At 30.2% G+C, this 23,836-nt stretch overlaps 1 protein-coding gene across 2 annotated transcripts in view; it reads right to left on the reverse strand.

Annotated features, from left to right (window-relative positions):
* The window catches only part of LOC106470406 (zwei Ig domain protein zig-8-like), a 261,371-nt gene that overhangs the window by 115,851 nt on the left and 121,684 nt on the right, over positions 1–23,836 (reverse strand). For both annotated transcript variants that reach the window (XM_022399773.1, XM_022399777.1), the window contains exon 2: positions 7,537–7,718. In XM_022399773.1, coding sequence (XP_022255481.1) covers positions 7,537–7,718 — 182 coding nt within the window. The remainder of the gene's footprint in view (positions 1–7,536; positions 7,719–23,836) is intronic.

Raw genomic sequence — 23,836 nt, forward strand, 5'->3', positions numbered from 1 at the left:
AGAGTATACTAAACTTTACACATTATATAGGCTACACTAGGATTTAAGCGGTATGTGATGTACGTTTTTTTGGGGGGGAGGGGGTAGCTAATGAAAGTGTTCCAAAACGCGACATTAATTTCTTGACGACCTAATATATTTATTTGTGCTTGTAACAAGTTTAATGTGCCAAATGTGCCAGTTTGTAGAGCTCAGGTTCTGAGTTTCACGTCCTGTCATCGCCTCAAAAAATTGTGATCTGTAGGTTCGTTACAAAAGCGACGGTCAAACTCCACTATTCGGCCTAACAGCAGTAGCCCAAGAGTGTAATATTGATTGGCTGTCTTCCCACTAGTTTATCGTTTCAAAATTAGGAACGACTAGTGCAAATAATTCCCATTTAATCTAGAGCAGAATCAAACAAAGAGATCTTATGTTATTTAATAATACAACATACAGTGAATAGATTGACAATACAATCTTTATTAAGTATTGAATGGTACTATTATTTCAACAGATTTATGTGTCATTGACTATAGTATTTGACAATGTTTTACATAATCAAACTTCGATGGCATCATGCCTATACTTACAACTATTTGTGAAAACAAATAAACGTTTAAGGTTTTAAGAAATCGAAACGAATTTTTTTTAAATACCATTGATGAAACCTAAAATAAGTTATAAGATCTTGTTAAATGACATAATATAAATGTTTGCTTTGTTATAGAGCAATGATGATATCACTATACGAACTATCAAATACTAGTTTTACTAGCTTTAATGTTAATGTGATAAAATGACATAAAGAGAATAATAAAAATGATTATCAAGATGAGATTTTAGAGCGGTTGCAATTATCTCTCTTTCACTGATGATTGAAAAATATTAGAACTATAACCAATCCTAGTACGTTACTTATTTTCCGATGCTCAGTTCACTTGTATTTTATTTCCTCAACTTATTAAATCTCGACTTTCCTCACTTTGTATACATTCTCGCATGTTGACAACTGTTATTGGAATCGACAATAACATTTTAAGCACGTAAAACCAGGATTAGTTGCATTTTAAAATGATCCATGTTATGCACTGATTTTGGAACCTATATCGTGAATCGAGCTCAGTGTGATTGCCAGGATTAAGCACTAGTGTGCAATTTCACAGTTTCAATTGTAATAAGCTTCTTAGACCACATATCTTGAACAAAGGGCTTCTAAGACAACGGTTAATCAAACCAAAATAACAAAATTTAATTTAAGCAACAACAGGGAACGTTACAGGCATGTCATCTGTGGCGCCACGACTCACAGAATGTGGCGACAATCCACTGCAAGAGTACACATACTCTCAGAAAAAAGGGAGTAAACAATTTGCTTTTAGAAGTAACAGCTCTGTAAGCATAAAGTACACTTTAAAGGAGTAAATGTACACCATTATGAAGTAACCATAATACTCCTTGAAGAGTGGACAAATTCTATTATTCCTCTAAAGGCGAATGATATTAAGTACTCCTTCAAGTGTGCAAATTTATAACATGTAAAGCTTAAGATTGTCTCAAGTGGCAGCAAAGCTGTCCCTCTAAACATCATATACTCTAAAAACAACAAAATACCTACTGCAATGTCTGTAGAATTGGATTATGAAAAACCTTAAGATACAGCTACTGCTCTATATGAAATTGTACAATATTTCCGTCAGAGGTACACAAGAAAAGAAAATTAGGGTTACATTTTCTACCTAGAATTCAAACAAAAGCATTAAAAGCACCACATACATAGCGTAATACTTCTTTAAAACATTGCACATCAGAGAAGCTTTAAAGTAATAACTAGAGTTATTAGCATCATATATTGATTTTAAAGAATGCTATCAGTTTGAGACAAGATGCTGGTATTGCTTTGAATTTCCAACAGACAGGGAAATGTTCTATGTATATAACATCTTCTTACGGTAACAAACTATTACAAACCCAGTAAACACAGAGTGAAGATGTAAAGACACTGGTTAAGTCTATAGGCTCAAGTATAATTTATTTTTCTGCAGATGACTTCAACTTCCTGCTTTAGACAAAACGTTTTCTTCTGTAGACAACAAAATCGGTGTGGGAAGCCTAAACAAAAATATTCACCATGTTTAACAAGACCATACTATTACAACACATATTTCTAACAAGTAAAATTATTTTGAAATATTTTGTTTGCAAATAAATTTCATATTTTATGAGAGTAATATTTTTTCTCACATTATACTTAATTTTCAAATTCTAATTTTTCAAACTAGAATATTTTCATCTATTTAAATAATATTGTATGTAAATCGTATAGGCATCATTTGCATAAACTCATCTTTTCAAAGAATAAGCTTATAGCTTATTTACCTTTTACATTTTACTGTAGTATACATCTTATGTTAGTGTAAATGTTTTTAATATAAATACTAGCGAACCTGTGAGCCTAACGCCCACATTTACGGGGCTGCTATAATGCAAATTTAATGCATGAACTACTATTGTGCACTTTTTCAGTTTAATGATCGTTGTCACTATAATTCAAATATAATATATTTAACCAAGTTTAGAACGGTAATTAATTGAGCTACCTATTTATGCTGTATTGTAAATTTATGCTAAATATAGGGGGGGGCAGCTTTCGGGGAATTCCCGTAATAGGGTTTTCGCGAAATACTCGAGTTCTCTAAGGGGTTAGGTGAAAAGTTTTACCTTTGTGTAAACCTCGGGACCGAGACAATTCGTTTGGTACCACTTAGAAGTCTGTGCGATTTAAGAGGAGCTACGTAACAAACACACAGACACTGAATCCTATTATATAGAATGCAGTACTCATATTTTCGGGTACAATCGTTCCAATGATGTCATTATTCAAGAATCACGTTGTTAACAGTAAAAGAGATAAATATGTCAGATTATTTATAGAAGCAAATTAAAATTATGTGTCACAAATTCTAAAAATCAGAAAAAAATATTGCGTTGAGTACACTATCTGCAGAACTTTATCCAAAGTAAAAATGTCAAAAGAAATGTTTTAAAATCAGAATTTAAGTTTAATCACCTTGATTTATATATGCAGAAATAAACAAATCATATACTAGCCAAGAGTGAGAAATACTTATGTATTTGGTAATTAAATAAATTTCTTCGTCTTGTAGGTTCTAAACCGGTGGCAGAATGCGCTTAAAAAGGTGCAGGGAAGATGTTGAGGTTTTAAAGCTAATATCCATTATTGACTATATATATATTTGCAAGTTATTTGAATTTCTCTATGAAATAATAAGGTACGTAAGTTTAATCAACACTCTTATACAGCAAATAGTTTCGAATTCATAATAATGAATATTATCTAATTATAACAAAATGGTTTCTCAATTGTCGAACCAGTCATTGCTTATCATTCACAACAAGTTTATTTAAAAAGTCCTGACCGGTTCTTAAAAAGATTATTAGAGAAATATTATTAAAGCATTCCAGACTTGTTAGTATTAGTTTCACTGACATTATCTATTTGTATAACTTACATTGTTTTTCTTGAATGGTTTTCTTCCAGGGTTTCACAGGAATCTATTTGTATAAAAAACAACAACAACACACAATCAAAGTCTTAAAGCCTAAGACAAAAAAAAATACACGAAGCAAGTCTGAAAATCCAAATATTCTTAATTAATTATTCAACTTCTAGTGTTCATTATATGAAAAACTTATGCACCAAGTTGTGCAAAACGTAAACAGAAAACATTTGTATGATTAAGTATTATCGAGACTAAACACTATTTATATAAACAATAAATATGCTATATTCAATAAGTTGTTACACTTAATTTCATTTTCATTGAAACTTTATATTCCTTTACTATAACTAAAATTACATTATCCATGTCATACCTGTTGAAAACAAGATTATTTATAGGAGACCTGTCCTTTGTAATAGCCTTGAAGTGGCTTAGCGTTAAGTCTGAAAACTTATAACGCTAAAACTTGGGTTTCGATACCCGTGTTTAGCACAGCACAGATAGCCCCTTCTGTAGCTTTGTGTTTAATAACAAACAAACAAACAAAATTATTTGCAATATCTCTAAATAATACAAAGACACAAGTATGAATAATTATACTTTTTCAATAATAAGCCTACAGTTAAACAGCTTTTATACAAAAAATAGAACACTTACCTTGACTGTTTTGGTTATCATCTTGTTATAAAACAAATCTGAATCAAGTACATGTACGAAGTTGTTAAATTCTTCATCTTTTGAATAAATGGAATTGAAAAATAAAATATATTGAAATTGTTTGCTCATAAAAAAAAGTATTAGGCCTAAACTACTGTAGTTAGTACCTTACCAATTATTGTATGTAATGATTAGGCCTAAATTGCCTAGGCCTACTTAAAAGTTCTATTTGTAGAGTCCCACCTTACCTGAAATATTGTTTTTTCTTCATCCATAATCAGCTGTAGATCTTCAATTCCATAAATAGCATTTTTAGATCCACTAATGTGTTTCTAGGAACGTTTAGTTTTCCTTTTCTTTTACCACATATTAGCAAAACTAATGCAGATACCGTCTCATCGGTTTACATTATTGCGCGGTTAAGAGAAAGCAAACACAGCGAAGTGAAGTTTCATAAAAAAGAACGCCAACGTAGAATTATGTTGCTGGTTAACGAACGAAAAACGTTATAATAACCTCTAAACTTATGCGCGAAGATTGTTTATTTAAAAATTTGAAAAATAATGTTCAGTTTAAGAATTTGCTATTACTAAACTTATTGTTAATAAAATTTCGTATTATGTGTTCTGACAGTATTTTTGCATCGTATAATTCACACTTCACATTCTCTAGTTTTTTAAAACGTCAGCCCAGTTTGAAAGCTTATTGTCAAATACTGTTAGTATCGTGACTATAATACAGGCCCTGAATGTTTGTGTATAGATTCATGGTGATATAATTGTATCCTTTTTTGATAAAATATGTGTAATACTTTGTAATATTCTGTCAATATTTGTGATTGAGACTGGAATTTTATAATTGTTTTACTTAGAAACTGAAAAATATGTTGTTTTTCCTTAGCAGAGTCATACACTTAAGCATAGTTCTCTATGTTTTGATGTAATTTTCTTTTAACTCTCAAGGGTCTCCTGCATCATGTTTGTTTCACATATAATCAAAAACCAAATTTTAGCATCACTTATGAAGTGCAGAAATGCTCAAAAACATTCACAAATTTTTGTAATCATTTTTATCCTACGCACAAAAATAGTTTGGAGCAATTTAATAATCACCAATTATTTCACTTTCAATTGTTTTGAAAATGAAAATAAGCGTATTATTGAAACTGATACATATATGGTTCTGATCCCATACCTATCCAGTTTTGTGAACCATTTTTTAGGTTTAAAGAAACTCACTCAAATGGGATCTTCAAATGCAATTTACTGAAATCGCCACACATTATTTATGGGCATTATGACATTGCAAATTCATATCAGAAAACTATAAAACTATTTATTCTTGAATTCTTGAATTCTTTTCCACGTGTATATTTTCACGGTAATCATTTATAAATACAATAACTATAAATGCTATTATAAAAGGATCCCTACAGCACCCATTATCAACCAGTATGCACTTGTAGAGTTATAAAGTACATATTTTTATCTATTCGTATATATGTTGTTTATTCATACTACTTATTATATTTCATTTAAATTTATGAATCACATATAGGTTATTTGATAGCTATTGAGATTAAGAACACTTTGTAATTCTAATTGAATATTATCTATTTTTTAAAATACAATTGAATTTACATTTCAGTTTTTTGTTATACAAAATGTAGTTGTAATCATAACAGCGTAAGTCATGCCAAAATACAGTTCACCATTGGGAAATAAAGACCTTTTATATCTTTATTGCTACTCCTTTCAAAAATTCACAGGGGAGGTAAAAAAAAGACTTTATACAGAAGATAAGAAAAGTTTTTTATTAAAGGAATAAGCTAACATAACTACAGACATAACAGATGTATTATATAAATATTTCCACCCTTTAACAGAGCAAAAAGTGAAATAGAAAGGAGTAACCTTATAATTTACACCCAAAAATTCTACGAAACACCTTTTTTCTTCTGATATTGTATATGCAGATCGTTATCATAGTAAAAAAAAAGACTTTATACAGAAGATAACAAACGTTATTCTTTAAAGGAATAAGCTAACATAACTACAGACATAATAGATGAACTATAAATATTTCCACCCTTTAACAGAGCAAAAAGTGAAATAGAAAGGAGTAACCTTATAATTTACACCCAAAATTCTACGAAACACCTTTTTTCTTCTGATATTGTATATGTAGATCGTTCTCATAAATTGCCATTAATCCTTTGTGTAACACAATCGTTTTATTGAAAATATTCTGAAATGTTCATTTAATATAACTGAGAAATAACTTTTATCATCATGAAATGTTTTATTAAATAATGTCTTAAAATTTTATACCAGAAAAACCATAGTAAGGTATTTCAATAAATGCTATTTACGCAACATTAAGTAAACTGAATATTTCTTTCATAAGTGCAAATAAACATAAATAAAATAAACTTACGTTATATCTGTTAATGCAGCATCTTTTTAACTTAGCTTACTATACTGAAGTTTTGTTGTTTGTAAAGATTTCCCAGGTATTGTTAGGCAATAAAATACTATATTCATTTACACTGCCTAATTTGAAAGTGTAAGGATATGACATTTATAGGTCCACCTAGGATCATATGGGACGCTAATAAGTTATATGGATCATATTTGTATGAAGTTCAAAAGTATATTTTCACTTTAAAGGACATCGATAATTGAAATAAGTCATGACAATTAGCGATGAGGTTGAGCAAACACAGAAAATAAAGTACACGTTAAAAAATGAGTTGTTGGTCAGCTCTAGGCTCTCGAAGTGACTACTTTTCTGATTAATTGTTAAACGACATCTTTATGGTCGAAAAATCAGTAATACTAAATACTGTATGTACAACGTAAACATATTGGTAGCTATGGATAGATTTTATTTGGCGATTCATATGATCTGTCCGACAAAGTACAAACAAACTGAAACATCAACTTTATTGAAAAATAACCCTGACATCAATTTAAAAACCAGTTACTTTATTAAAAATACGCAACTCATAAGTTTTGTACACATAACTTTTCTTTTCTGATTTTATCTCATTATACGTCGTTGTCAGATGATTAATGGCATATCAGTGATTGGTACCACAGCCCTTATTAACACACCATTAGCAGTAGCTGATGACCTAGGACACAGAGGTCATAGAAGTTTTTAGTAGTTTCCCCTGTGCACATAAGTAAAACTATTTATTATAACCGTATGATTTCAGTAGCTCTTCTGGTAAAAAAATGTTATTTCATAGTTTTAAGTATGAATAACTTGTCAAACCTTCTATTAATATAAACGACTTTTGATCAGGCGACCTTACTATTAGAGAAAAATCAAGTTTAATTGCAGAAACAAAGTAAAAAATATTCCTTCTTACTGTTCGGTCACCAAGATGCCTAACTCGGCATGGGAGGTAAACTGTTTTCCTAGGCGTGGTAGTGATGTTAGTTGCTGTGCCACTGTCAAAGTAGGGTTGAATATCGCCATCGAGGACATTTCGCGTCAAAGATCTAGTCTTGTGAAAATGTCGGGTCCTAGGTGACTGTTGAACTCCAGCACCTACATTATTAATGAAGACAAAGATTATTCAAGAAAATAATCGCTAGGTGGCTGCTTATGTGAACTAAAAATAATGTTAATAATTTAGTTGAAGTTGAATAATATAGTATATGATATACATATACGATACCTCTTGAATAAAAACATGAAATCTGAAATCCAAATATAGCTTCTCAATTGTGTTCTTAATATAAACACATTAACAATTTAAAAGTTTACTACTAACTCATACGCTTTAGTCAGAAAATAATCGCTAGGTGGCTGCTTATGTGAACTAAAAATAATGTTAATAATTTAGTTGAAGTTGAATAATATTGTATATGATATACATATATGATCCCTCTTGAATAAAAACATGAAATCTGAAATCCAATTATAGCTTCTCAATTGTGTTCTTAATATAAACTCATTAACAATTTCAAAAGTTTACTAACTAACTCGTACGCTATTGTTTAAGCACAAAAACAAATAAACCTATCATCCCGAAGTAAACACAGCTACTAAACAGAATGAAAAATCTAAGGCATCAAATAACAAAGCTTCGTGTTGTCAAGGGAATCAAGCTTTGTTAATGCATATGTACTGAAACTGTTTGAAACAGTAGCTCATGTTACTAGTGAAGTAATAACAACGCCCTAACGAAGCTTATAAACTAGAGCTAACATTTACCTAAAAAGTGAATATCATTAAACATTCTAATTACAGTAGACCAAAGTCAGATTACGTTAAGCAAACAAACCTAACAGCATGAGAAACAAGCTTACGTAACTTTCAAAATATAGTGACCAAGTTATTATGTTTGTTTACGGAGCGAATTTACATGTACAACTTTCAGTAACTGTAAACTTTTAGTCAGCAAAGTCTATTTTAGAACAAATAGAAAAATCAATAACTTTATTTGTTTTGACAAAAAACAACATAATTATCTACACACAGAGTGTACAGGTTTACCTGGCTTGCAGGCTACACCATTTATTAGTATATTATGGTGACTAACTAAATTGTGAGTGTATTTATTATTAGTTTTAGAAATAAACCTCCACAACACATCCACAAGATACATTGTGTGAACATGTAGACCTTATTTAAAATCACCGAGCACTATATATTGTATGATTTATCTTGAGAAGTTGTTTGTGATAAAAGGCCAAGTCAAAAACACCTAAGGTTCAGGCACAGCAATCCCTAACTTAGAACTGCTGACCTGAGATAAACCAATCAATTAGAAGCCCCCGTCTCCTCTGCGACTACTCCCAAACAAAAAGCAGGACTGATTGTCACCTTTATAAAGCCCACGCAGCTGAAAGTTGGGAGGATGTTTAGTGGCATATCACAACTCAAGTCTTGGACCATCTGCGCCGTAGCCACGCATGATAATCACCGTTCAATTCCACTCAATTTATCTTAAAACGACACTGTATAATTGAAAGCAAATTGGTTGTAAAATACATTATTTGTTCCATTAACAGATTCGAAATAAGTGTGGTTCAAAAGCCACTACCTAAAACAACACTGTGGTATTTAAGTGCTGGAATTGTGCTTATGAAAAGTCACAAAACAATAACCAATATGACATATGAAACTGTAGAAGTATCATGCACCCTCCTGGAATAAAACGTGAGGGTACGAGATGAATAAAACACAGCGCGAAAATCTGCCGTTACAGAGGATTACCAAGAGAAAACAGAAAGCTTTGGACCTATTTCATACTTGAATGATACTTGTTCAAAAATATAACATTTTCATAACCAGATAAATATAAACGTGTTCTGTAAATGATCTTACAAAATATTTTCAAAACAGTTTTGTGAAAATAAAAATTATTATTATAATTATTTCACCATATTGTTTTATCGTCTGCTGGAATTTGTTTTTCTAGCTTGTATTACCTTAAAATGGAAAGCTAATGCCAGATTATTTAGGTTTTATTGTTTTTAAAATGTTCAAAGTCCAGTTCTTAACTTCTTTCCTTAGAACAATTTAAAGTTGGGTATACAAATATAAATTCGTAATTCACTCACTGTGGTAAGTACAATTTAAAACGGAAAATAAATGTTCAATGCATCTTCTTGATGTGAAGCTTTTAGAATTACCTGATTCATATTATTGTCCTTGATTAAATCAAATAAACATTTTCCAGTTGTATTTGGTTTTTAACTTTATTAAGATTTGTATTGCATATTTCTGTTTGTATTTCTGTATCCACCACATAGAATTGAATCCTGGGTTTTAGCGTTGTAAGTCCGTAAACTTTTAGCTGTCCCACCGGGGGACAAATATTTCTGACTGTAAAGTCCGTTTGACCTTACATGAACATTCAAGTGTAACTGAAGATTTCTTTAACCACCCATATTTTTATTTTTAGTTTATACATTTAGATTAAAGCCATCATTTAATTCATAATGACAATTTTCAACAAGTAACCATAAATAAATCAGTGGATTATCTTAAATAGGAAACAACTGTAATTAATTGATTGATTGTTTTTAAATAGTGATACAAATTATGTCTAACAAAGAAAGTACAAGCTCATTACACAAGTTATTTGCTTAATGTGAATTGACAACATAACATGTGTTCCAAATGCACCGTTATATCTTATGCGAGGGACATTAAAATTTTTTATTGAAGATTCTGACAGAAAATGCTTATCTTTGTAACCAGCAAGTATAATACGTTGAAGTGAAGACTTTTTAAATAAATGTTTTATTAGTATCACCCAGTGTAACAAACTGAATTATCTCCTTTTGTCAAACCTATTGTTTATAGAACAAAGAAATCTATCACGACAACTAACTTTAAAGTCGAACTACAGTACTGTCGAAACTAAAGTGTTATTTTAAAATACATTTCAGAAACCACAATTTATAGGAGTTGGTACTTCTAAAAGAATTTTGAAACTGACTTAAATAGCGAATAAATAATTCATCTATTACAGATAGAAGAAAAGTGTTAATATTAAAAACTTCAGTCCATTTAACAAAGGTCTGAGATGATATTACTTTTTATATTTTTAATCTATAAATTGTTTGTTTGTTATGGATTTCGCGCAAAGCTACACGAGGGCTATCTGCGCTAACCGTCCCTAATTTAGCAGTGAAAGACTAGAGGCTACTCTTGGGCTACTCTTTTTACCAACGAATAGTGGGATTGACCGTCACATTATAACGCACCACGGCTGAAAGGGCGAGCATGTTTGGTGTGACGGGGATTCGAACCCGCGACCCGCAGATTGCGAGTCGAGCGCCCTAACCACCTGGCCATATATAATAAACATGTTTGTTCTGATTAGCTGTCAAGATATAACACGCATGACCTAAGAGCTTACCTTAGTGAAAATACTTTCTAGTTTTGACTTGACGTAATAAGAAAATTATAATAAGCTTTAGCTGTCAACTTAACTGTAATCTTACAGAACATCAATAAGCTTTCGAATTCTGCACTTCAGTCTGCACCTAACCTTGGAATGTTAGATGTTAAATAAACTAAGGGATCTTGCTTCTTTGAAGTCGAAAGTTCAATGCATTACGTTATGAACGTATGCGGTATTTTAAAGTTATTCGAATCTCTTACTCTACATTAATAACGTTGGTATGATAATGTTCATCTAAGGTGAAAAATATTAATTTTGGCACAAAATAACATAAGAATACTTTTCTCCCAAATTAACTTTACTTAATTTATTAATAATAACAGCTCGCATAATATGCTCGTTTTAAACTCTCACGGGCAATTAAACAAAATAAAAAGTTATTCAGTGTGTATTTACAGGAATCTAGTCAGAGACAAGAGAACGTCTCTACAAAAATCAGATAATAAGTAATAGCTAAAGTGTTCAACTAAACCACTGAGCTTTAGAGGAATGATAAGACACAACAGGGTATAGAAATTATGCATAAAGAGGTAATGATGTTTTTGTTCTCTGTACATGCTATATAAAAGCCTTATTCAGTTCAACGTATATACTTACATCAGATTATACAATGTACAAATTTATTATGCTCTACTTTAACGATATACACTTATATCTAAAACATAATATGGTATAGCGTAAAACTCAGAAACATATTTAGTGCTCTGATGCTTCAACATATGTTTATTGATATGCAGATTGTATAAGTTCATAAGCCTACAATGTGACCGTTCTTGTGTTTCTTGTTTTCATAAGATTTAACTGATTGTTTGATTGCCTCAAGAATATTCTTGAATAAATATTGTGTTTCTCATAAAACTCTAAATGAACATATTCCAAAAACACCGAAATTGTTATAATCCAGGTAAAATTTCAGTAACGGGAAGATTATCGTTTAAAAAAGAAAAAAACAACTTATCAATTTAATTCTTTATAAGCATGAAGATAGCACACGTTTTTGATTAAAGACAATAATTGGTTCGAAAGTTTTAAAGTTTAAGGGTGAAAAAGGTTGATTCATCATATCGTTTTTGTCTTGAGTTGTATTTTCAATTACAATGGTAAAAATTTAATGACCAAATAAACATAAAAACATCTATATGGCTATTGGAATAGCAAAATGTAGCTAAACATCAAATATTATTTAATAAATATATGTAATATATTGATGAATGAATTTTCCTGTTTAGTATTTTGCATTATAAACAATTTAAATAATAAATAAAAACGTTTATTTATCTTTTAGTCACATTTCAACCTTATAATTTGGATTATATTGGAAAAGTAAGGAAATTTCTAAATTTTGCTTATTAGATGTTTCATTTAAGATAAATGATGAGTGTTATTAGTTAGCTAGAATTATGAAAATAATTTATAATTAGAACTTACCTTTTAAAACATATGAAAAAGAGAAATTGTGAATGATTTTAAGTATAACTACGCTGACATATAAATACGATAGAAGAACTGAAGATCTTTATTCATGTGTAAACAATCACTAACTACTTTAAACTAATCTAATTTAACCTTACTACAACTGTCTTCAGTATTTAATGTAGTCATCACAAAATACGTCAACCTCTATTAATTACTGAACTCGTGAATGTAAACATTGTTTCTACAATCGGTCACAACAACCTATGATGTATAGACATTTAGAAAATTGACTAAAAAATAGGTTTCTAAAATGCTGCTAGATCTAATTAATAACTCGATGAGAACAGGTGGTGTTTACACCTGATATTTTGTATATTTTGAGCAACTGAATGTTAAACTGCTTTGCAATTACCAAATGAAATAGAATACAGTATTTTGAATTGTTTTAAACGTACTAAGCTGCAATCGTTTCAAATAATGACTGTTTTTAAGCTTATTGTGTATTTTATGATATGTATCTATCAAAGAACTTTTTTTTTATGATAGCGATTAGCTAAAACATCGATAAAAGATGGTTTGATATTATTATAATGTAAGTTATTTTAAGACCTAGAACAATAGATTGAATACATTTTCGGTAATTTTCTGAAGTTTTAATTACTGTGTTTCATGATTTTCTAGGTTACATTAAATCAGAAAGAAAATTTAAACAGTTTTAATAGAAAATAATACCCTTCAATTTTTAATATGTTCATATATGTCTTGAAATAGTTTTATTTTTAAACAGAAGATCTTTAAATTTGAAAATTGGCAAAGTTTTATTAAAACTAAGTTAATATTTAGTAAAAAGAAGATTCTACGTTATCATTCATAAGATACATATTTCATAGCCATTTTTATTTCTTCTCCTGAAGGACAACAGCTCAGGCTTCATATTATTGGTTGAAGGTTATGTACAATCTGAAACTTAGTCTGTAGTCCGTTTATTTTATTAAAGTTATAGGTGTGCCAGATACGTTTTACAAGATTAGTTTTGAGATATTTTATCTGATACAACAGTGTAGGTTAATAAATAAATTTTTATGGGACCTACTCTTGAACAGACCACCGAAATCAAAGCAAGCCAACTATAAATTTGGTGTTGATTCTACTATTTCTCGAATAGTTGGGATGTGTCTGTCTATCTAATGGTCAAACGTGGGTTTATAATCTTATAATTTTTCTTATTTATACTTTCATAATATATTCTTTCCTGGTATTTATATAACAATATTTCTAAAATAATCAGATTAAGAGTGTCTAATCAACCTTTTCTTTCAAAAATAAACTTTGAATATCAAATATACAATGTAGTGGGCATCAATTTCACAATATTTTGTTTGATTTGATTTTCAGAGTTCACTCCAACAGAAAGACCATAGTATTTGAAGAAAGCTTGAAGGAATGCAAGTTGGTGATGGAGATTTTATTCTAAGTGTTATATATATCAGAAGCACAATGATTAGATATTTTTAATATTTTTTTAAGTAACAGTCTGGCCACTCTTTCCTATGCACGTTCCGAACTTAAAATAAGGCTTTGTCCTTAAAATCTATATTGGTTTCTTTAACTCGTTGCTTTTCTTTTTAAAGTATTTGAATTGCAAAATAACTTGTGCCGTTTCCATATTTCTAGAAAAGATGACAGTAAAATAAAAATTACGGATCGGCATAGTGTTTTTCTAATTTTTTAGTAACATACGTAGAATAAAAATTACGCATCGCTTTGTGTTTTTCTAAACTTTTTGTAATATACATAAAACAAAAATTACGGATCGGCATAGTGTTATTCTAAGATGTTTGTAACATACGTAAAATAAAAATTACGGATCGGCATAGTGTTTTTCTAAGATTTATGTAACACACGTAAAATAAAAATTACGGATTGGCATAGTGTTTTTTCTAACATTTTTGTGACATACGTAAAATAAAAATTACGGATCGGCATAGTGTTTTTTCTAAGATGTTTGTAACATACGTAAAATAAAAATTACGAATCGACATAGTGTTTTTCTAAGATCTTTGTAACATACGTAAAATAAAAATTACGGATCGGCATAATGTTTTTCTCAGATTTTAGTAACATACGCTCCTTTATTGAACGCACATATAATCAGGTGTTTGTGTGTGTGTGGAAGGGGTTTACATAACATCTAATCAATATTTGTACTACTGATATTTTAAGAAGCTTTTAAAAACAGTCTGAATAAGAAAGATAATAAAGATAGCTAAGTCACTGCTATGGTTAGCAGCCTATACATAAGCCTAATTATTAATTAGTAACTTTTTACTATTATAATACTTAGATACTAACTAGTTTTTATCTTACGTTTCGGCTGCCAACCCAGTATCGTCTTTAGATAAGTCTCCAGAAGGACTATTTCAAGTTTGGTGGTTGCTAGGATTTCATCTTGGGTCATTTTGATTGATGTATGGTGCATTACCCATACAACTCGAGTTTATTCCGTTAGAGCATAAATCAACTAACTATTTGAATGTTTTTAAGAGGAGTATCCACGTTTTGCTGACATCTTGACTGAGTATGCCATCAGCTACGTGGATGAAGAACGCTTTATTTATGTATTTTTGTCCTTTTTAATTATTATCCAATTATTTTATTATCATTCGGTGTTTATATTGCTAATTTTTTCTTTGTTGGTTGTTCCGTAGATCCATTGTTGAGGAGGGTTGTATTGATGTCTTTTTAGCTTCTTAGATATTACCTTATTTGTTCATTTTTGGGACTAGTAAGTCTATAACGCTGTATTTACACTCTTGGATTGGTTTGATTTGTGGTCGAGATACTTACTGGTACATGTTGGTTTATCTTTATTTTACATCTCCATTGTGAATTGTATTGCGGGAGATTGCCTGTTCAGGTAGTTCATTAATTCTTGAATCTTGTATGTGGTGCGTGGCCATACCATGAATGCATCTTCAATACATCTCAGCCAACTCGTGAGGGGTAGAGTGACTCTTTTGAGGGTGTTGACTTCGAAATCTTCCATGTATAGAGATCCAGATTGCTTAGCTGTAAGTCTAGGGGCTTAAAACTTGACAAATCTAGTTTTGACACCCGCGGTGAGCAAAGCACAGATAGCTAATTGCGTAACTTTGTGCTTAATAACTAACAAATTAAGAATCCGTGTAGAGATTACCGAGTACTGCTGATAGGCAGATAGTTGGTAGTGGTATTTATCTTCCAGTTGGAAGTAGGTTGTGTTGACTCAGTAGGTTGTGAGTTCTATTGTTGGTTGGGTGCGTTCATTAAGAGTTCTATAATTCTGAAGGTGTGTAGTACGTTAAATAGTGAAAATATCAGATACGTTAAAGTTGCTGGTTGCGTTTTGTGGTTGCTTTAATAATCTCTACAAAGTTAGTAATTAATAAATAGGACCCCCAGTGGCACAGCGGTATGTCTGCAGACTTACAACGCTAGAATCCTGGTTTCGATACCCGTGGTGGGCAGAGCACAGATAGCCCATTGTGTAGCTTTGTGCTTAATTACAAACAAACATGAATAAATAGGCTTAGGTGATCGTGTATGCTACTAACCATTACAACGATCGATATCCGATCATTACAATCTTACCGTAAAAATTGTGAAATTTTATTTTATGACGTCAAAAGCTAAATTACTTGTTGTTGTTTTTTAATCCTTTATATGATCGTTTTAAAAAAGACTGATTAGTAGTCATTTATTTTATTGTCATAACACAAATGTTTTCTTGAAACGTGAAAAAGTATGAATAACTATTCTATGGAAATAAAATAAAAACATCCTTTCAAAAAGTTATATTTATTGAGTTATAATTTAATTATGCTTTCTTTGGCAGTAAATTACGTGTCTTAGAATTACAGAGACGCATGTGTTTTAGGCTTTTAAAAGACGCCCCTCAGTGGCACAGTGGTATGTTTGCGGAATTATACCGCTAAAAACCGGGTATCGATACCTGTGGTGGGCAGAGCACAGATAGGCCATTGCGTACAGCACTTTTAAAAGACACTTGTAAAACAAAAGAAAAAATCCTCCATAAGAAAAATGTTAGATTCAATGATAGAAATATTCTACAGACATAGCCAATTCGAAAAGAAGTTGTTTACAATAATATTGAATTATATGTGTATAGAAATTAATCAATAATTATACGTGTTTGATTTCAGAACCTAATTTCTACGTTTATAATTTTCCAATTTCGGTTCTTATGACAAGTATTTGTTGTTGTTTTTTAAGTATACAACAATCCAAGAGTAAGTAATTTAATAATCATTTAGTTAGGTCCCACACTTGAGCAACGGTAGGTCTAAGGAAGTACACCGCAAAAACTGGGGTTCATGTCCCCGCGGTGGGCAGAGTGTAGACTAGCGCACTTTGTAGTTCTACACAAAAACATGTAAAGTCGACACGGCTTAGTCTGCTATGTGATCATTAGGCGGATCAAGTGATACGTTCATTTCCATCCCTGTCTTATTTGGTTTCGTTTTTGAAGTTCAGTAGCCAGCCCTACACAGATTTCTTATTTAGCGATAAATTTAGCTCTTCATATCTAGCTTTTGATGATCTGTAGATAAGAAAATCCAGATGTTTTTGTATTGCTTTAATACGGGCGTCCATACCATCCTTACATAGAGAGTGCTAGCGCACTCTCCGATAATATAACCCAGTACAAGGATTCTTTATAATTGCAATTTTGAACCATCATCAGGCCTTATTAGTCCCTCCAGGATAATAAGGGAGAAAACTGTCATAGACCTTTGTTCTTATAATTATACAAGTTTGGTTTATTTGGTGTTAAACTTTATTTATTAATCCTGATTTATATATATATATATATATATGACGTTACCAAGTAATTTTTCAGGATTATTAAAATAATTTTCCCACTGCATCTCCAACAGACATGAAAAAAATATTTTAGCTATTTGGTATTATACGCAGAAATACTTCCAACAAGAACTTGTACAATTCGCTATTATGTTAACGTAAATTAGTGCCTTCTGCCTTTATCACTGGCGAATAAAATTAAGTATATAAAAAAAATGTTCTTTGATACTTCTTTACAAAGACAGTTACATAAATGACACAATTTCTAAGCTTTGTGTACAAATGAATGTGATGGCTTGCATTCCCGTTCTTTTCATGAACCATTTGGAATAAGCTCCTGAAACCTTCTCATAACATTTTGTTTAGCCTGAAATACCCGTTATAAAAATTATAATATTATTAAATATTAAAGGTGTTTATTACAAATATTTAAAAGACAGGGGTATTTTCAAGATATGGTAGAAACAATTAACACAGAAACTTGCGATAAACTCTTATATGTAAAGATCAAACAAACCAAACAAGCAATTCAATATCAAATGATGTTTGTCAAAATGCTCAAATTTAGTAAATTTAATATCAAATGATGTTTCTCAAAATGTTAAAATTCATTAGATTCACTATCAAATGATGTTTCTCAAAATGTTCAAAATCAGTAGATTCAATATAAAATTTGTTTGTCAAAATGTTCAAAATCAGTAGATTCAATATCAAATTATGCTTGTCAAAATGTTCAAATTCAGTAAATTTAATATCAAATGATGTTTGTCATAATGTTCAAAATCAGTAAATTTAATATCAAATGATGTTTGTCATAATGTTCAAAATCAGTAAATTTAATATCAAATGATGTTTGTCAAAATGTTCAAAATCAGTAAATTTAATATTAAATGATGTTTGTCAAAATGTTCAAAATCAGTAGATTTTTTCGTTAATCTCTCATTCTTATTCTAAACTTTAATAACGGTAATCAATAAATTTTGCTTCTTTAACGGTTGGTATTCCTAAACAGAATAGAAATTTTAACACATTAAACAAACCGCAAATCATAAAAGAATACAAAAACTCATTTCATTTTTGGGCATAAACATGAATCTATATCACCGAATATTTTTGTTTTTGTTTCCAATATTTCAATGTTTAATCGTTTACAGAGCTTTGTTGAAGGATTGTCAACGTCTTTGTATTACATACCAAATATCAGAAAACAATCAAAATAAAATGAAGTTGTTAGTAAATAATGTAGAAGAAACTGAAATTGTCTTCATTGTTTTCTTACTCGCGTCGATTTTGGGATACTAAAAAATTTCAGTTAAAGTTAAAGAGAACAATTTAAGTGGTTACATCTGTGGTTTGCAGATGTACAATGTAATCGTTCACTTATGACTGAACACATAATAACCATGTGATGCTTTTCATAAGTTTAAGCATAAGCCCACTGTAAAAAATATTCAAGGAAATCTATAAGACGAACATTAGACTAATCACATTTCAAAGAAACATCGTTTTATGGATTTTCTATTATACGAACTTATTCCCTATGCTATATTTTAAGAATTAGGTTATGGCCAATAAACATAAAGAGGCTGAAAAGTATATTAGGTATAATCGATGACATAAAATCCAAGACGATTTTTTTTTCTATACAGCTCCTTCAGTAAAAACACCTGGAAAGCATGCACCCACAAGTGGATCTAAAATCTAGTTTTACACGTTTCTTGTTAGTGGTTGGCATATATAAAACCAAACTGTTTCAAGAGCTAAAGAGTAAAGATTGTTCCTTGATACTGTTTTATTCTCTGTATGCATACATATCGAAGAATGTTAACATACAAAATTACAAGAAATGTGATTTTAAAATGTTTAACAAGAGATAAAAACACACTAAACGTTGAGAAAATTATAAACAAAAGAGTTGACCTCTAAAACATACGTGAAAATAAAAACAATAATAAAGGTAATAAAGAAAGGATACAGGATATAAGCATTGCTAATATCTTACATAAAGATGATAAATGAAGAAGCTACCAATGTTCAGTGCAATTCATTAGTGCTTAGATAGCATATGAAACTAAAGAAAAGCCACGTTAACGATACCGGAAATAAAAAGTGGACAAAAATGAAGAGAGATAAGTATAATAAAAAATTCAGTACCTATTATTTCTATAAATTATAGGATAGGTTAAATCGCCGATAACTAAAATCCTTTAGAAGTAATAAAAGCCTAATACATGATAAACATGGTTAGTAAAAATTGTGGAACCAGATTTATGAACACTGGCTTAAACATCTTACATCGTCAAAAAACTTTGTTTTATAAACAATACAACTTGAGTTATATTCAATATAAGTTTGGTGTTTGTATGGTTACAAGACAAGCTCGGGTTAAAAAAAATTACAATGAATTTAAATGTATACAAGTTTGATTTGCAAATCACGCGTCTCTTGTGTTGTTAAAAAACATACAAAATTTTTCTATTTATATCGCTACAACAACTGTGTTGTAGCTCACCAAATTGTAAAATAATGGGTAGTTTGTGTTAATTTGTAAAACAACGTTTTAAAAGTGTTTGCTTTGTTTGTAAGGATGTTGAAGTATTCATTTATTGTATTTTATTTCGCAATACAACACATACATATATTTGTTTAAGAACCTTTGAACACAATATTCTTTTTCGCAGTGGGGGGGTGATATTTATTTTCCATAAGGAGAGGCAGCTAGTTAGCGATCCATTTTGAACAAAGTGTCAGCTATTATAAACTAAACCCTTGACCTCGAGTTTTATTTTATATTGTAAGAACATGAATTCCAATATATATACACTAAGATAAAACATTATATTTTAACTAAGATTTCAGGATCTTCAAGCTTACATAGAATGTAATTACATTCCCACGTCTGTTCTCTTTTCATTTCCACTGGTACTTTGAAATAACTTTTATATTATGGTTTAAAATAGAATGCATATATTAGATCGATAAAACATTATATCTTAACTAAGATTTCAGGATCTTCAAGCTTACATAGAATGTAATTACATTCCCACGTCTGTTCTCTTTTCATTTCCACTGGTACTTTGAAATAACTTTTATATTATGGTTTAAAATAGAATGCATATATTAGATCGATAAATCATTATTAGCTAATTTTGAATTATTCATGAGAGATAAGGCCTACGAGGCTTAGAAATATTTTATTGTAACAAAAGGCAGAAACAAATCATCTGTATACATCACTTTCTTGAATTCTGAAACAAACAGTTAGAAAGAATGTAAATTAGCCGCGTTAAAAAATTAACCTTTGGTAGTCTTTTGTCATTCTTAATAACGTTAACATTTTATATACACCAATGTTTTTCACTTTATGATATTAAGCTTATGGCAAACATTATTCTTTACTCATATAATGTAATCATATTATAAGGAAAGCAGTCGATTTTTGTTATGAGATATAGGTGGTATTTCGTGAATATTTTATTTTTGAAGCACAGTATAATTGAAATATATTATATTTTAGCTATTAATATGTTACTGCATATGATAAAATGCGCATGTAACGGGCATCATATCAATAACCCACACTTGCAGGAACATACTAAAATACTAAAAGCGTTTATTCCTCAATATTGTATCGTATAGCAACACTATTTTATTCACTTTTGTTTTAAAGTAACATCGTTAAGCTTTTAAGAAATGTACACATTTGAAAGCATTTAGTTGATAAAAGTGCAGTTTTGAAGGATAAAGTTCCTCAAGTGGTTTTCTGGGGGTTACTTCGATGTTATACTATTGTGCTTATGACTGGTACAGAACTATCGTATAAAGTTCTATAATTAGTTACTCGATGTTATACTATTGTGCTTATGACTGGTACAGAACTATCGTATAAAGTTCTATAATTAGTTACTCGATGTTATGCTATTGTGCTTATGACTGGTACAGAACTATCGTCTAAAGTTCTATAATTAGTTACTTCGATGTTATACTATTGTGCTTATGACTGGTACAGAACTATCGTCTAAAGTTCTATAATTATGATAATATTAAAACTTTGATATTATTCATCAGTGATAATTAGTTTTATGATCCGACAATACATACGCAAGGTGCTTTGACTACGCTACTTTAAAAAATAATAGATTATTCATTTTCTACTCGAATTGTGTAAATCTGAAATATTTTATTTAAAAAATTGTCTCATGCTGCTAAAACACATGCGCCTTATTTCTAATGGATAAATTTTACCAAGAATTAAGGCATTTAAAGTAATCGAAAATTGCTCAAACTCTGATAATTAGATAACATAAAGTACGCTTGTATTTGCTATAACATAGCTTTACATTTTGAGGCAACTAAAGACCAGTTTACCAACAATATATTCAAAGTTTACAAAATAAGTAACCTAATTATCACATTCATCATACAAATGCCGAAAGAAAAGTGATCGGCCACAAATACCTAATATAAAGATGAAGAAACCAGATATTATATATATTAATATATTACACCGCCTTTCAGATTTTCATACACATAATTAGTTTCTGGGATGTTTAGTTTGTTTACTATAGTAATTAATAATAATGATAAATTGTATATAAAGGTTAATGAATTCTATCGAGCCTAACGTTTGACAAAATAAAAGTGTTTTAATTTTCAATGTTTTGACAATCTTCGTATTAGCTATAGTTATATAGATGAAAGCTCTCAAGAAAATTAGTCAATGGAACGCTAGAGATGGATTAAACTCGTTCTAATGTATTAACCAAGACAACGAAACTAATCAATTAAACGCTAGAGGTGGATTAAAATCGTCCTAATGTATTAACCAAGACAACGAAACTAATCAATGAAACGCTGGAGGTGGATTAAAATCGTTCTAATGTATTAACCAAGACAACGAAACTAATCAATTAAACGCTAGAGGTGGATTAAAATCGTCCTAATGTATTAACCAAGACAACGAAACTAATCAATGAAACGTTGGAGATGGATTAAAATCATCCTAATGTATTAACCAAGACAACGTAGTTAACTATCTCAGCACCTTGGGTGTAAATTTTATTATTGTTTGCTGTTCACAAGATGAGCTATATAGTCTTAGAGATAAACATTGCTTTCATTTAAATTCACGGACATAATCTTATTTTATGTTGTTGTTGTTGTTCTTTTTTGCAAATACATTTTAATATCAAAGTATGTGGTAGAGAGTGTTATTGGGTCTTATAATGTACTATCTACTGCTAACATCAGTAAGGGATCTTTCCTGTTTTAATAAGTTTCCGATATTTATATTTTGATTTTTTTTTATTCATTAAGCAGCGATTTGTAAAAACTTTGTGTTTATTTTCCAGGTCTAAGGAAAGAGTCAGCTTTAAGTATGACTTCAGACTCTAAGCTACCTTTGAAGAAAACATTTTCTTTTAACTAATATGATTTTCCACAAACTTGAAATACGTGTAAAATGTAAACTGCTCATTTTAAGGCATCTATTTAGTTTTACTGGTACACGAAATTCAATAATTTGATAAACGCAAGGATTTGTGATATTTTTGTTAAGTGTACCTTCAATATCGGAGTTCTTTTTTTCTTTCCTCTGCAGAATTATTATAAATGATCTGATTATATTTAATGCTGGATTTCAAAGCCCAAAGTGATGGATACAAAGGTAGAATCTGTCTCAAACACAGTTAGTGATTATTTACTCAAACCGAAATCCAGTATAATTACTGAGTGTTTCAGCTCAATATTTATGATCGCCATGAAACTGAGATTTCGAACATAAATAAATGATGAACGTTGCATATCGTGATAAATGGCTGCTTTTTAAAAATAATAATTAAATATATCTTTGTTCAAAAATAAATATATTCACAGTTTCGTTAGAGTTTATTTTCTTTACTTATTTTGTAAACTTAGTTTCTTTGTAGTTAAACAGCTGAGTATATAATAGCATATTAATTGAATAATACCCTCTTAAACATTGTATAAAGTATAGGAGAGCAGACATTCGTTTTAACTCTGACATTAAGAGCACAAGGATATGAGAAAATTTTACATTTGAAAAGAAAATGTTTCCTAGGAAACTCCCATACACAATGAGAAAAGCCCACTATTAAAAACAAATATGTGTTCATATGTACCTTTTATAACTAGTGCTAACACAAGTACGGGAGAGTTGTTAACACATGAGAGCGAACAGGTGTGTTACATTAATTCCCATAAACTAGGCACTATTTCAAATCCCCATACCTAAAGTAATTATCTTGCTTTTATCTAAAGAATATCACTTGTGTTCGTTCTCTATAAGTCCATTTGTGTGGAGTTTGCACCATGAAACAAAGTGAGCAACGAATGATCCAGTAACAACACATCTATTGTGAACGTTTCTTCCTTAACGTGAATTGTATGTGTTTTAATTACAGTTTACTAAAAGGAACATTTTAAAACTTAGAATGTATAAGAAGTT

Source organism: Limulus polyphemus, unplaced genomic scaffold (assembly GCF_000517525.1).
Source record: "Limulus polyphemus unplaced genomic scaffold, Limulus_polyphemus-2.1.2 Scaffold104, whole genome shotgun sequence".
NCBI lineage: Eukaryota > Metazoa > Arthropoda > Merostomata > Xiphosura > Limulidae > Limulus > Limulus polyphemus.